Genomic DNA, 16,592 nt, shown 5'->3' with positions numbered 1-16,592 from the left:
AGCCTTATTCCAAAATGGATTAAATTCATTATTTTCCTCAAAATTCTACAAGTAATATCCCATAATGAAAATGTTAATGAAGTTTGTTTAAAAACTTTGTAAATTTATTTAAAAAAAAAAAAATAGATCACATTTACATGTATTCACAGCCTTTGCCACGACACTCAAAATTGAGCTCAGGTGCATCCTGTTTCCACTGATCATCCTTGAGATGTTTCCACAACTTGACTGGAGTCCACCTGTAGTAAATTCAGTTGATTGGACATGATTTGGAAAGGCACACACCTGTCTATATAAGGTCTTACAGTTAACAGTGCATGTCAGAGCACAAACCAAGCCATGAAGTACAAGGATATGTCTGTAGACCTCAGAGACAGGATTGTATCGGGGCACAGATCTGGGGAAGGGCAAAGAAACATTTCTGCAGCATTGAAGGTCCCAATGAGCACAGTGGCCTCCATCATCCATAAATGGAAGAAGTTTGGAACCACCAGGACTCTTCCTAGAGTGGGCCACTCGGCCAAACTGAGCGATTGGGGGAGAAGGGCCTTAGACAGGGAGGTGACCAAGAACCCAATGATCACTCTGACAGAGCTCCAGCATTCCTCTGTGGAGAGATGAGAACCTTCCAGAACAACCACCATCTCTGCAGCACTCCACCAATTAGGCCTGTATGGTAGAGTGGCCAGACAGAAGCAACTCCTCAGTAAAAGGAACATGGCCGCCCACCTGGAGCTTGCCAAAAGGCCCCTGAAGGACTCTCAGAGCATGAGAAACAAAATTCTCTAGTGTGATGAAACAAAGAATGAACTCTTTGGCCTGAACGGCAAGCGTCATGTCTGGAGGAAACCAGGTACCACTCATCCCCTGGCCAATACCATCCCTACAGTGAAGCATGGTGGTGGCAGCATCAGGCTGCGGGGATGTTTTTTTTAGGAGCAGTAACTGGGAGACTAGTCAGGATTGAGGGAAAGATGAATAAAGCAATGTACAATCCTTGATGAAAACCTGCTCCAGAGCGCTCTGGACCTCAGACTGGGGGGGGCGAAGGTTCATCTTCCAACACGACAACGACCCTAAGCATGCTGCCAAGATAACAAAGGAGTGGCTATGGGATAACTCTGTGAACGTCCTTGAGTGGCCCAGCCAGAGCCCAGACTTGAACCCAATTGAACATCTCTGGAGAGATCTGAAAATGGCTGTGCACCGACGCTCCCCATCCAACCTGATGGTGCTTGAGAGGTCCTGCAAAGAAGAATGAGAGAAACTGCCCAAAAATAGGTGTGCCAAGCTTGTAGCATCATACTCAAAAAGACTCATGTACATGTGATTGTTTTTTATTTTTAATAAATTTGCAAAGATTTCAAACTTCTTTCACATTGTCATTATGGACGATTGTTTGTAGAATTTTGAGGAAAATAATGAATTTAATCCATTTTGGAATAAGGCTTTAACATAACAAAATGTGGAAAAAATGAAGCGCTATGAATACTTTCTGGATGCACTGTATAGCTTGGCCAAGCAATAATGCCAAGTTCAATGGAGAAGAGAGGTTGCCAGCATTGCTTAGGGAGAGTGCAATAATAAGCAATTGCATTCAGAATAATAGTAACATTAATAGCAACGCAACAGGTACAACTGTTAGAATAAAATGTACTATTTATAACATGTGGAGCTGCCATTTTACTAAATGTCTAACATTGCTACAAATATGACAGGTATTCATTTTATTATGCCTTTCAATGGTTCAATACTTCAAACATCTTACCGTTGCCTCATTAATGGAATGTTGATACAGTTAGCAGCAGCAACAGCAGCAAAAGGAACAAATCTTCCTATAAGTGGTGAAATATGCTAAAAAAATAAAAAAACATATAGGATTTTTCTTGTTAAAAACCTATATAGTTATGATTATGTTATGCAAGAACCACATGCAGAGCAGTATTTATACTTTTTAATTCAGTATATATGTAGTCAAATTCAGTGGAATTTCAGTTCTGGATCTCCCACACCTGGCCATTTTATTAAGCAAGAATGCCTCAAATATGTTCACACTGTAAATAACAATCCCTTTACAACAGGAGCCTTTCTGGAAAAATGAGAAGTGCCAAAGCTCAAAGTTTACAAAAGACATGCTCATTATTAAAATCAGGTTCAGGGAATCCAGCCCACCGGAGAATTTAGAGGGTACTCTTTATCCTGCGCATGGGACCCTATTCATTCCTATGGGGAAAGCTTTACTCCACAGAACTGGGGAAGGCCACCACTGATACGTCTCCCTAAAGGATTAATAGAGATGCTACGCACATGCATAGAATAAAGAGGACCCAGCAGGTAAGCTTTTGAAAGGAAGTCTATGTGGCTCCAAGAAGGGCCACAAAATAAAAAAAAAGTTTCCTTTAATGGAGACAGAGGTAAGTAATGAAAAAGGTGGTCTGCACTGGGGGGATGCAACCATGCCTTTAAGTACATCTTGTATGAAAAAGGTACAGGTGTTCTTTAAGCACCCAGGGTTTTGAAGGCCTTGATGCTTATGCAAGGGCAAGAAAAAATACACACATTTTACATACAAGTGCAAAAATCAAACATGGTAGGGCAATGTAATGCCCACAACAAACAATTACACCTCAGCAAACAGGACAGTGAAGCAAGGTCAACAATTAGCTGCGATTTGCTAAAGACTTTGCACATTCCTCTTTGTCATTAAAAAGGATCAAATGTTTATTTTAATACAGTTCAGTTTTAATCTTACTCTTCATACAACCAGTCCTATTAGCTTTCATCTGAGGTTGATGCCGTGAGTCAGTGTATGCTTTAACCAATCTAAAGCTTGACACTAAAACACATACCTGTTTAAAGAAAAACTATAATGGTTTTGCCTCAGTTTTAGAGGCTTGTTAAACCTATTTTAAATCTTTTTTTTTTGTATGAATTTTTTATGAATTTGCATATAAAAGCTTTTTTATTCACAAACATTTAATAATGAGTGTACTAATGGCAGAGAATTGTGGATTTTCTACAAGGAGGTAAAACATAGAATCTGCTTTTTTTTTTCTTTTTTCTGTTTACTTTATGACTGATTGAACAAACCTTGTGCAAAGCAGGTGCAGAGGAGTAGGGAGGATAAGAATTTTTTCTGAATGTAGCTTGAACTACTGAGCTCCATAAACAACAAGCATTTTTGTTCTTTTTTGTTTTGAAATGAGGTTAGAATAGTTCTTCCTGACACAGAGCAACTTGTGAGCTCTAAAATTATAACCCTGTGTACTGGGCAGCTGACAGGTGTATAGACTTCTATGCAATCCATCTTCGGGCTGTAATGTAAACTGTGATATTCTCCCAGCAGGACATGATTTAAAATATTCATCTATATTTCAATAAATCTCATTTACAATATAGTATTATTTTACGTTTTGTTTTAGTAGTACAACAATGGTTGAATTAGGTTCAGTCAACCAGTGCCAATCTGTATTTGTTTTTTTAGCACAAGCATAATTTACAGTGCTTTACAGAGTAAGCCTAATCAGTTCTTGTGCCTACCCCAATTTTGACCGATTAAAAGTTGAACTCAAGTTAAATACACAATTTAAATAAATACGGGAACTCTGTTACCTGCAAAATTATTTTTTTATCTCTGCCCATCTATTCTTGAGATTTATATAGCACCTCACACAGCACAGCTGGGTGGATGAGACCACTCACAGTTAAAGAACTCTTTTGTGTCCTCTCTCCATCCGCAGCCTTCTGACTGGACAGTGAAACAGCAAAAGCAAACTAATGTGGTCATCCCTACCTGCAAACCTTCTAAGCATGTTCCCTGTAAACATATCAGAATGCAGCATACCTTATTGATTTTAGTGCTGTCCCTCCCTCTGCTGCATAGGGGACTGCAACATACTAATTCAAGTACTTACACTAGTTTTAGAAAATACATTTAATGATTTACAAATAAATACAAAGCTACATTAAAGTAGAACTAGAGGCAATTAAAAAAAAAAAAAAATCAATTGAGAAAGGAAGGATTATAACCCCTATCTTTTCTTTGCCATCTGTGTCAATTGGGGAGAATTCCCTTCCCTTCCTGTCTATAAACCAAAACAGAATGTGAGTGGAAATCCTTCCAAACTGAAGGCATCCCTGGTTGTCACCAGAACTAGTGTCCCCATAGGAAGATTTCCCATTGGTTACTATTCTGGGGACAACCCAAAATTTGGGTTTTTCTTTCACTATTACTTTTGATGCTAACTCGAAACATGACAAATAGGGAGGATGAATCTTCCTAATGAGGGTACAGACTGCAACAAAAACCTGACCTGTGTTCTAATCCCTCTTCACTCTATCCAAAACATAAAAAATAGGTTTTGCCTTTAGTTATATTTTAATTTGTGACTTTTACATTTGCTTGGAATTCAACTTTAATGTGTGTAAACATGCAAAAGGACAGAGGGTGGCACCCTACAATCAAGAGACATGCTGTAATAAGCAGCAAGGCAAAACGAAAGTATGCTACATTGGTTCCAAGTATTTTCCAGCAATCAGGAATACCAACCACAGAAAAAGGAACAATCCTTTCATTTTGCATTTCATATTAACAAAAATACACAAATCAGTAGAACAAAATATTGTTGTGAATGAAAACCCACAAAGTATCATGGCACAAGGCAGATCCCTCTTGAAACAGGTAGTAATGTTATCAAAAAGTTGAATTGAAAACATTTAGCCTGCTGGGTGGACAATATGTGGCGAAGCATGACCAGCAGAAATTGCTTTCAATGCTAAACTTATGACATGCCTAGCTCAAAAAATAAAAATAAAAGCACAGATGCAGTGCTTAATCAATGCCTAATCGATGTTCCTTCTTCGCTGAAAAAAGTTTTGGGCTACAAATTCAGGCCAGTGGCCTCCCTGCACCTAGATTTGTCGCAATGCAATCTAATGTATACATTTCCTACTGCTGAAGCAAATGAATCCTAAAAACAATTAGAACTTTCATTGTTTAAAAAACCCAATAACCAAGACCCTTCTAAGCCATCATATGTTTAACCACTTCCCGCCCGCCCTATAGCGGATTGACGTCTGGGAAGTGGTTCTGTTATCCTGACTGGACGTCATATGACGTCCAGCAGGATAACATGCCGCAGCGCGCCCCCGGGGGCGCGCATCGCGGCGATCGGTGGAGCGGTGTGTCAGTCTGACACACCGCTACACTGATCTTGGTAAAAAGCCTCCGCCGGAGGCTCTTTACCACGTGATCAGCCGTGTCCAATCACGGCTGATCACGCTGTCAATAGGAAGAGCCGTTGATCGGCTCTTCCTCACTCGCGTCTGACAGATGCGATTAGAGGAGAGCCGATCGGCGGCTCTCCTGGCAGGGGGGGTCTGCGCTGATTGTTTATCAGCGCAGCCCCCCCTCAGATCACCACACTGGACCACCAGGGATCGCCACTAGGACCACCAGGGAAGGGGCAACATGTGGATGGCCAGGTATGTACCCCATGGCCATCCACATGTGCCCAGTGTGCCAAATCTGTGCCAATCAGTGCCCACAAATGGGCATTGATTGGCACCATTATGTTGCAGTGATGCCCAGCAATGTCACCCTTAGGGGCATCACTGCAAACAAGCAGTGCCATCAGTGCCACCCATCAGTGTCCATTCATGCCACCTGTCAGTGCCCATCAGTGCCCATCTATCAGTGCCCATCCATGCCCATCTGTGCCAACTATCAGTGCCACCCATAAGTAACCATCAATGCCACCTATGAGTGCCCATCAATGCCACCTATGAGTGCCCATCAGTGCCGCCTATAAGTGCCCATCAGTGCCACATACCAGTGCCACCTATCAGTGCCCATCAGTGCCGCCTATCAGTGCCCATCATCAGTGCCAGTCAGTGCCACCTCATCAGTGCCACCTCATTGGTGCCACCTCATCGGTGCCCATCAGTGCCGCCGTATCAGTGCCCGTCAGTGCAGCCATATCAGTGCCCGTCATTGAAGAAGAAAACGTACTTATTTACAAAAAAGTTTTAACAGAAACAAAGAAAAACTTGTTTTTTTTTCAAAATTTTCGGTCTTTTTTTATTTGTTGCGCAAAAAATAAAAACCGCAGAGGTGATCAAATACCACCAAAAGAGAGCTCTATTTGTGGGAACAAAATGATAAAAAATTTGTTTGGGTACAGTGTAACATGACCGCGCAATTGTCATTCAAATTGCGACAGCGCTGAAAGCTGAAAATTGGTCTGGGCGGGAAGGTGTCTAAGTGCCTGGTATTGAAGTGGTTAAAGCTGAACTATGTGCAAAAAAAATGTTCGAGCTAAATTGGCTGCATGTGTAACTTACCTTAATGCGCAGTCCATTTTCTGTAGCGTCCATTGCAGATGCTTGAGACTGGCCACTGCACCTCGGCGCCCACTTGTTGTTTTGTGCAGGCAAGATGTACAGTATATGAATGTCAGAGGTGCATGAGCAGGGAGGCCCCAGTCAGAACAGTCAGTCTTTTCTCCACCTGTCCCACTCCACTCGTCAGTAGTGTATGGAGGCTTCATCAGCTTTGCAGGGCTGCAATGATACCTCCACACACTGCTGACAGTCAATTACTGGAAAAGGGCAGAGGGGTTGAAGCAGCACACTATACCCTTTCCAATATTTCTAGTGTTGTTGCATAATTATAGTAAAAGATTCCTTTTTTCAACATGTAGGTAATTTGATGAAAAATGTGCCAGCGCTCCTGATGCAATTTACCTGCACAGCAAAGCTGGTTGGCATGACAGGAAGCACACTTTGTGCTGCCAGATATTCAAATATAAGCCGTTTCGAAAAAGAAGCAATTGCAATTACTTTGCAGACTTTTAAGTGCCACCTGGAGAAATTGAATCAATTCAGGAGAAACATTTCTACTGTGCCTTGCTCCACTGAAATCTTCATAAACTACCAAACGTCATTTAGTGAAAAAACGTATTCTGCCTAGCTTCATGGAATCCTCCATACACTGCTGGCAAATGTCACACTGTGGCATACATGGCCATACGTGGCTCCATTTTTCTATTTAACGGGTTGAACAAAAAAAAAAAAAAAAAACCCTGACCCGATTCCTCCATTCACATATTCAATGTGGATGCAGGAATTCTCCCCGCTGTGTCATTGTACTTTGACAGTGGAGAGAATCCCCCACTGTCAGAATGCACAGACCGGCGCTGATCGAACAAGAAGATACTGACAGGGTGGTTACACAGAAGTTGATCCTTTGATTGACTTGTTCGACCACAGTGGCCACACATGCTGAACCAGACGGATTTCATTTCATGTATGGCCAGAGTGAAAATATGTATACACAACATTTCATACTCCTGATATGTGCCTGTTGTACCATGTACTCATATGAAAAAGTATACTGTTCTCTTTGCATTACTTTCTTTGTGTGAAATCCCTGGTGTCCCTGCCAGACTCTGCTTTCCTATTAAAACTGACCCCACTAAACATGAGAACAGTGTGGTCAGTTCTCTAGCTGTGCAGGCAACTCAGCCTGCTCTCCTCCAATGATTAGACTTGTCCTGACAACCCCCCCAAATCTGCACAGCCATTCACTGGGTAGATCAGTGTGCTGCAGCTCCGCATCCAACTAGCTCTTTTGCAGCTGAGGACAGAGGGAATGTGGTCACTTATAAATAAGGGGGGGGGGGGGGGGGTATTTATAATGTTTTTTTATATCTATACACAAATGCTTTGCCCTTCATTTTTATTTAAAACTGCATGGGTTGTTTAACAAGGGGATTGTTTACAATCACTTTAAGACAATGTCTAGTGTATTGTATAGGATAGTATGTAGCTTGCTTTGAAACTGTTTTTGAGTAATTACCAGACAATCATTCTTTTTTATTAGGAGAAGTATAGCCAAAGCTATTTTGGGTGTACTTCTCCTATGGACCACAGTTCGTTCTGCACTCCTGTGACCCGTTTTCACCCACTGTCATCTGATGTCACAGAGCTGGTCCAGGCTCTGAACAGATCAAGACCATATGGCCTGGACTGGCAGGTGGCTTAGCCACTCAGTGAGCCACAGGGAGACTGAGCGAGCAGCTGCCACCTACCCCATCCACAGCCCAGCGCTGGAGGGGGGCAGAGAAAAGAGCCAGTGACTGACAGTCACCAGCTCTCTGCAGGCAGAAGACAGAACTGAACGATCAGAAGTCTTCAATCGCTCAGTTCTCCGTCTTGGAGGCAGCGGAGGACAGCTTCAGCCATCTAGTGCAGCCTCTCTTGTGGCATCTTCCCAAACTCTCTAAAACATGCGCTAGTCAACCCCATACTTAAAAAGCCGTCACTGGACCCCACCAATCCTAACAACCTACACCCCATTTCCTTACGTGCCTTCTACTCCAAACTTCTTGAAACGCTGGTCTACAACCGACTGAGTGGCCATCTGACCATGAACAAACTTGATCTCCTTCAGTCCAGATTTCGCCCTCAACACTCCACAGAAACTGCTCTCCTTAAACTCACAAATGACCTACTAGCGGCTAAAACAGACACTATTCTGTACTACTTCTTCTGGACCTCTCTGCTGCCTTTGACACAGTGGACCACCCCCTCCTCCTCAAAAAACTCCACTCCTTTGTTCTCTGTGACTTTACGCTTCGCTGGTTCTCATCCTACCTATCCCACCGCTTCTTCAGTGTCACTTACAACTTTACTTCCTCCTCTCCTCTTCCTTTTTCCATCGGGGTCCCCCAAGGTTCTGTTCTTGGACCTCTCCCTTTTTCAATCGACACCACCTCCCTGGGTCAGTTGATTGCCTCCCATGGCTTTCAATATCATCTCTACGCTGATGACACCCAAATCTATTTTTCCACCCCCCAGCTCTCTCCACCTGTGTCCTAACGCATCACCAACTTACTAGTAGGCATATTAGCCTGGATGTCACATCACTTCCTCAAACTCAACCCATCCAAAACTGAGCTCATGATATTTCCTCCCCCAGGTGCCACTTCCCTTGATTTCTCTGTCAATATCAACGGCTCAACTATCAACTTGTCTACACACGCCAAGGTCCTAGGTGTAATCCTAGACTCCAAACTAACCTTTCGGCCCCACATCCTATCGCTATCCAAAATTTGCCGCCATAACCTCCGCAACATCTCCAATATAGGCCCCTTCCTAACCAATGTCACCACAACGCTTCTAATCCACTCCCTGGACATCTCTCGACTACTGCAACTCCCTCCTCATTGCCTTACCTCTAAATAGGCTATCCCCACTTCAGACCACCATGAACGCTGCTGCCAGGCTCATCCACCTCACAAACCGCTCAGCATCTGCTTTACCCCTTTGCCAATCCCTCCACTGGCTGCCACGCAACCAACAAATTAAATTCAAGATACTAACAACTTACAAAGCCATCCACAACCTGGCCCCCAGCTACATCACTAAATTAGTCTCAAAATACCAACCTAATCATTCTCTTCGCTCCTCCCAAGACCTCCTGCTCGCCAACTCCCTTGTGACCTCATCCCATGCTCGCCTTCAGGACTTCTCCAGAGCCTCTCCCATCCTCTGGAATGCTCTACCCCAATCTGCCCGACTTTCTCCTACTTTGACCACTTTCAGACGATCCCTGAAAACTCATCTCTTCAGAGAAGCCCATCTGTCCCCCACCGAACAACTGTACATTTATTTTCTCCATCAGCACATCTCCCACAGTTAATACCTCTTGTACCTCTTGACCTTACCTCTTAGATTGTAAGCACTAAGGAGCAAGGCCCTCTGATTCCTACTGTATTAAAGTGTATTGCATTTGCACCGTCTACCCTCAAGTTGTAAAGCGCTGCGTAAACTGTTGGCGCTATACAAATCTTGTATAATATTATTATTAATAATCTAGGTATGACTTTTTTTTTTTTAGAGTCATGCTTCTCTTTTAAAGCCATAATCTCTTTTTTGTTACATTCCCCTCCCTCTACTAAACATTTTGAAAATGGATTAGTGGAGCAGGGCAGAAGGATTAAAGACACTGCACCCTACTAACAGCTCATCAGTGAAGCAGGGCTGAGAGTGAAAACTGCACATTGCTGAAAACGAAAGCTTCGTCCGCTCCACAGATCAATTCCCAGAAGAGTGGGAGATTTAGAGCAGCAACAAGAGTTAGGCTGGCCATAGATGGATTGAAATTCGGCCGGTTTAGCAGAGCCTGACTGAATTTCAATCCATTTGTGGCCATACCTTTTCCTCAAAATGATTTGCAGCCAATATTCTGCAGCTGCTGATCAGTGTACTCTGGAAATGGAGAGTCCCGCTGTCAGAATTCAATGTTCCAGCATTCCTCTATCCACCTGAATGGTGTGAATGGAGGAAGCCATTATTTTTTTGTTCAGCCCTCTGGGTGGGAAAAAAAAATAAAAAAATAAAAAAAAATCGATGGCCAATTATGATTAAATCCAATCAGCAAATCCGCTACACTACACATTACAACTACACATTAGAGCTCATTTATAAAGCCCAGAACTGCTGGCCAACGGAGTAGCATAAGCAATGTGCCTCCCTCTCTGCCTCTACCCACTCAACTGTTCACTGCACAGCTGAGTACACTCCCAAAATCCAGGTCACTGCATGAACCTGGAGAGCTCTTGGGAGAATGCATACCTGTACAGAAACATAAGTAGGGAGTGCTGGCATTGTGAAGAATATTCAGGACTCAGTGATGACATCAGAGGATTTAATTTTAAAATAAAAAAGATGTTATGCTTACCTGCTCTGTACAAGGATATTGCACAGAGTGGTGGCACCTCCTCATTTTCAGTCCCCCACTGATGCGTTCTGCTCCTCCTTCCTGCGGGTGCCCCCTCAGCAAGCTGACGGTCCACCAATACAGGCGCTTTGCCAAGCTGGGCTGTGTGCGTGACCATAGGCACCTTGGCCATGCCCCCCTGCTCCCTCCTCACAGGATTTGACCGACAGCAGCAGGAGCCTAGCTCCCTCTGCTCTCAGTGTTTCCTGTGAAAGCAGGAAGACAGTGCGTTTTGGGAAAGGGAGGAAGGAAGTGTTAATGGGGCATGCAATTTGCCCAGATAACACATCAGCTATATATGACAAGTTCTGAATGGCACAAAACAGAATCGAAATTCTTTGCCCTAAAAACAAAAGGCCATGTTTGTGGCATGGTTAATTTAGGTTACCGGTTTCCCTTTTGACCTGCTGGATGTGAAGAGTTAAAAGTGAGCACTGATGAAATGGATATTAGTCATTCAAGTAATTAAAATACAAAATAAGTCGAAATGCATGAAATACCTTGGTTAGTGCGTTAAGTCCTAGAGCTGTGGCAACAGCACCTGTGGTGGCAGAAACATAAGCTGTTCCCAGTTGGCTAAAACAACAAGAGGTAGAAGTGTTTGCATGTGCATGGAAAAGCATTACATGAAATAATGAAAGGTAAGTGGAAATTTAGTGCGTTTAGGAACTGATCTACAATGTTTCCAAAACACATGCTCTGTATATAGCAGGTCAGTATTGGGTATCTTGATAGTTATTAAACCTTATATAGCGCTTCATTATCGGAATTGTCAATTTTAAATAACATATCGTAGATATTTGCTAGTCAATTTATAAACACAATGGTTCCTTTAAGTTTAACCTTGATTTAGGATGTATAAAAGGGTCCTCTCTCATGACACTCTTTCTGTACTTCCTACTAAACTCCTGTAAGCTTGTCAAAAGGGAACATTAAGGTAGCCATTACTGAACTCTTCAAAATACCAGTTGCCGGCTATTATGTGTACCTGGTTTAAAAAATTTGAGTCACTTACTAGAAACAAGTACCCAAAACAGGAAGGTTAGCCTAAAGTGGGAGGTTGTACTCTACATACTTGATCCAAGACCGTGGAAAGCATTAAAGGCATGACAGCTAGACAGTTGGTGTAGTTACAGTGATCAGGAATGGCACCACACTTGTTCTTTTCATGACCGTTTGCTTTAAAGACTGGGATACTCCCATAAGGTGGTTTTTCCTGCATCAGGGAACAAATCTGTGGTTCCACAGCAGCACTTTTTTTTTGTCAGCCCAGCAAAGTGAACTTGCAAGAACATAAAAATGTGTTCTCTTCCAGGGGCATTCCTGCAGTCCCATGAACAGGCTGATAGACACTTCCACAATGAAAGTTTTAAAGCGGAGCACACTGCGTTCAGCTGATGGACAATGGCCAGCTAACAATTTAGTACTATTTAAGTATCCATTCATAATACAAATTGGTCATGGATCAGAAAGAGATGATGGATGCACTGTTCATATTGTTTTTCTTTTTAATGGAGAAAGGGGACTAAATGCAAATTAAGACTTCAAAGGCTAAGTGCACAAAAGGTGTTAAGACTAAATCGGAGCCATTAGAAAGCAATTTATGAAGCTTTTTGAATTTGTTTTATTTATTTTGTGGCAGGACAAAAGGCTATGCCCATAGTACTTTGCAAACACGCACACAATAGGTTTGTGGTGCGCTTCCACTAATTTGAATGGAAGCGTTTGGTTAAGTTTTAATGCCTGCAGAACGTTGCTGGCAAAACCAAAAATTAATTACTAGTGTATACTAGACCATTTGCTATTCATATAAAGAACAGGCATTTGCCTTGGAAAGTTTTATTAATGCAAAGTAAATAGTTCTTTACGCCTCTGAACAATGCCTAACTACAAGGACTGTGGGTACTCATTAGAATTAGGTAGGAAAAGGTCAAACTGTAAAACAGAAAGATACTCCTGAAGTCATAAAGCATGAACTACACATCAAGAGAATTGCCCTCTGAAACCAGCATTGTGCAATTGTGACCCAAGGTCACTAATTTCACTCCAAAACATGGCAAGATTCCAAAGTCATATTGGCATAGTTATAGCAGTGTGAACTGAGGATGCTGGCACAAAGCCTCATACAATACACTGTCCTACCTTCCGGTGATGGGAGCATCTCCACTCCTATTTGTATAGTTAACGATGGCATTAAAAGACTGGTTAATCCACTGCCAAAAGATCACGGCTGGCGTTGTTCTAAAAATAGAAAAAAGCATTTACAGGCTTTGTTCATAGTGCTTAGAGGCAGCAGTCAGAACGACTAAAACATGAACATCTGGGCTCCGGCTCTATTTCTATATGGAGACTCCTCTGACAGATGAACACACATACTGACTGCCCTCCTCATTTCATATCTTGAAGCAGAAAATGGGATGTCATATTAAAACTTGAATTTCATACTTAAATATATTACACATGTCAAAATGCATTTAACGAACATGGACATATTCTAATGGTTAAAATTGCACTAACTGCTACACATTACCAGAGAAATTAATGATTTGCAACAAAGCACAAAAAGCTCATTATGTAAAAGATCAGGTATGAAATGCATACAAGCAATCTTTTTTGATCTAGTGTACCTAAAAGACTCCAGTTGTTAAAGTCTGTTGGTCATAATACCAATGCTTTTATATATTTGTGTGGGGTTAAAGTAGCAATAGTCCTCACCTACCTTGGAGTCTCACCCCTACTTCTACAATGGGTAATCCAGCTCTGGTTGCATTCTCCATAACCTGAAATAAAACCCTTGAAGCTGCAATGTCGGGCCTGGGAGCTCAAATTTCTACTAGAATCCAAAAGGAACTCACCATATAAAACATGATCACATAGAATACAATGTTCTATACTTTGAGGAAAGAAAAGTAGTTGTGCTGCTTAAGTGTGCCTGTGCTTTGCCCATGTAGAATAACCTACTTGATCCCCTTCAGTCTGGATTTCACCTCAACACTCCACAAAAACTGCTCTCCTATAACTCACAAAATGATTTACTAAAACAACAATATTTAATCCACTCTCAGAATAAGAGAATACATATATAAATACTATTAGAGGTTAAATATGGTACATATCATAAGGCTTAGAGATTAGATTTTTTTTTTTTTTTTTTTAACAAAAAGGAAGACCTAAAAAAAAAAAAACACTGTTTTGCTAATTTTCAGGCAGGACTGTAATAGAATATTATGCATGACAGAATCCCCTGTCATAGGCTTGATATAAGCTATCTGCACCTGCTGTCACTAAGACATTTAGTAGGAGCATGCTTTTGTATCACCTGTCATGATGCGGTTAAAAAAAAACAAAAATTAGCCCTTTATAGTGCAAAAACAGTAGGTAGTCACTAATATAAGAAGTTAATGCATACTATGAAAGTGTTATAAGATTATATATATATATATATATATATATATATATATATATATATATATATATATATATATATATATATATATATAATCTCATGTACAGCATCTCACAAAAGTGAAAATCGGAAGAAAAATACCGCTTTCAACGCAATCGTTCGATAATCGGATCGTTAGTACAGAGACTGCGAGAGCCGATCACGACAGTTCATCCAATATTATTCGATCGGACAAGCACGAAAATTTTCCTCGTACGATACCAGATCGTACAATTTTTGTTTAGTAAGTACAGTTGTCCGAAAATACAATACAAAAAACACTACAACACATGAGATCACTTTTTTTTCTGTCGTACAAGAATTTTCTTGACTTTAGTAACCTATTCAATGTCTACTTGCGACTAGTAAGAGAAAAAAGTTGGACGATCTGTCATCCGATTTTCGGATCGCGTGTATGGGGCATAACACAGCCATTAATATCTAAACTACTGGCAAAAGTGAGTACACCCATAAGTGAAAATATCCAAATTGGTCCCAAAGTGTCAATATTTTGTGTGGCCACCATTATTTTCCAGCACTGCCTTAACCCTCTTGGGCATGGAGTTGACCAGAGCTACACAGGTTGCCACTGGAGTCCTCTTCCACTCCTCCATGACGACATCACGGAGCTGGTTGGAGGATGCCCCACAGATGCTCAATAGGGTTTAGGTCTGGATACATGCTCGGCCAGTCCATCACCTTCTTTAGCAAGGCAGTGGTCGCCTTGGAGGTGTGTTTGGGGTAGTTATGTTGGAATACTGTCCTGCATCCAAGTTTTCAAAGGGAGGGGATCATGCTCTGCTTCGGTATGTCACAGTACATGTTGGCATTCATGCTTCCCTCAATGAACTGTAGCTCCCCAGTGCCAGCACCACTCATGCAGCCCCAGATCATGACACTTCCACCACCATGCTTGACTGTAGGCAAGACACACTTGTCTTTGTACTCCTCAACTGGTTGCAGCCACACACGCTTGACATCATCTGAACCAAATAAGTTCATCTTGGGCTCATCAGACAACAGGACATGGTTCCAGTAATGTCCTTAGTCTGCTTGTCTTCAGGAAACGATTTGCTGGATTTCTTGACTCATCTTAGAAGAGCTTCCTACTGGGACGACAGCCATGCTGACCAATTTGATGCAGTGTGCGGCACTGAGCATTGACAGGCTGACCCCCCACTCCTTCAACCTCTGCAGGAATGCTGGAAGCACTCATACGTCTATTTCCCAAAGGCAACCTCTGGATATGACACTGAGCACGTGCACTCAACTTCTTTGGTTGACTATGACAAAGCCTGCTCTGAGTGGAACCTGTCCTGTTAAACCACTGTATGGTCTTGGCCACCGTGCTGCAGCTCAGTTTCAGGGTCTTGGCAATCTTCTTATAGCCTAGGCCATCTTTATGTATAGCAACAGGTTTGGTTTGTGTATATGGACTGTATTATAATTATTATTTATTTTTCTTTTTTCTGGTTGAACTAGAAGGACTTTTTTTCAACCCGACTAACTATGTAACAATTCTTTTTTTCAGCTTCTCAGAGAGTTCTTTGCCATGAGGTGCCATGTTGAACTTCCAGTGACCAGTATGAGAGAGTGAGAGTGATAACACAAAATTTAACACACCTGCTCCCCAGTCACACCTGAGACTTTGTAACACTAGTCACATGACACCGGGGAGGGAAAATAACTAACTGGGCCCAATTTGGACATTTTCACTTAGGGGTGTACTCACTTTTGTTGCCAGCGGTTTAGACATTAATGGCTGAGTGTTGAGTTATTTTGAGGGGACAGCAAATTTACACTTTTATACAAGCTGTACACTCACTACTTTACATTGTAACAAAGTGTAATTTCTTCAGTGTTGTCACATGAAAAGATAATATAATATTTACAAAAATGTGAGGCGTGTACTCACTTTTGTGAGATTCTGTATACGAAGGTTGGAGGGGGAATAAAAAACACTTTTATATTAAAATGGTGAAAGAGTGGTGCTGCTGCTCTCGGGCACAGCACGAGATTGATTTCAGGACCAGGTAAGTAGGGGGGTTTGTCTTAACCTCCCTGGCGGTATGATTCTTTCGGATTTTAGGTGCTGAAAGCGGTACAATTATTTTGCATGAAATTTGGCGTTTTATATTGTAGGTCTGTAAATCTTAACAATAACACACTTAAATCTGTCCAAACCAGAGTCTAGTAGATATCCCGGGTATGATAAAGTTTGAAACACAAAAACATAAATTATAATATAATAAATAAAAATAAATAATTAAAAAAAATTTAAAAAAATAGTAATAAAATAAATTTCCCCACAATTCACTATCGCTCAATTCTGCAAGTGTTCTAATTTACTATCGCTGTTTTCTA

General features: G+C 41.7%; 1 protein-coding gene across 1 annotated transcript in view; it reads right to left on the bottom strand.

Moving 5' to 3' along the window:
* LOC141132330 (sideroflexin-1) overlaps positions 1-16,592 on the bottom strand; it is a 112,428-nt gene that overhangs the window by 37,231 nt on the left and 58,605 nt on the right. Inside the window, exons 4-6 of the mRNA XM_073620610.1 lie at positions 12,926-13,024; positions 11,284-11,359; positions 1,769-1,854 (exon numbers count right to left, since the gene is read on the bottom strand). Coding sequence (XP_073476711.1) covers positions 1,769-1,854; positions 11,284-11,359; positions 12,926-13,024 — 261 coding nt within the window. The remainder of the gene's footprint in view (positions 1-1,768; positions 1,855-11,283; positions 11,360-12,925; positions 13,025-16,592) is intronic.

Source organism: Aquarana catesbeiana, linkage group LG03 (assembly GCF_042186555.1).
Source record: "Aquarana catesbeiana isolate 2022-GZ linkage group LG03, ASM4218655v1, whole genome shotgun sequence".
Taxonomy (NCBI): domain Eukaryota; kingdom Metazoa; phylum Chordata; class Amphibia; order Anura; family Ranidae; genus Aquarana; species Aquarana catesbeiana.
The sequence above is the reverse complement of the archived record's forward strand: the minus strand, read 5'-3'. Positions and strand labels throughout refer to the sequence as shown.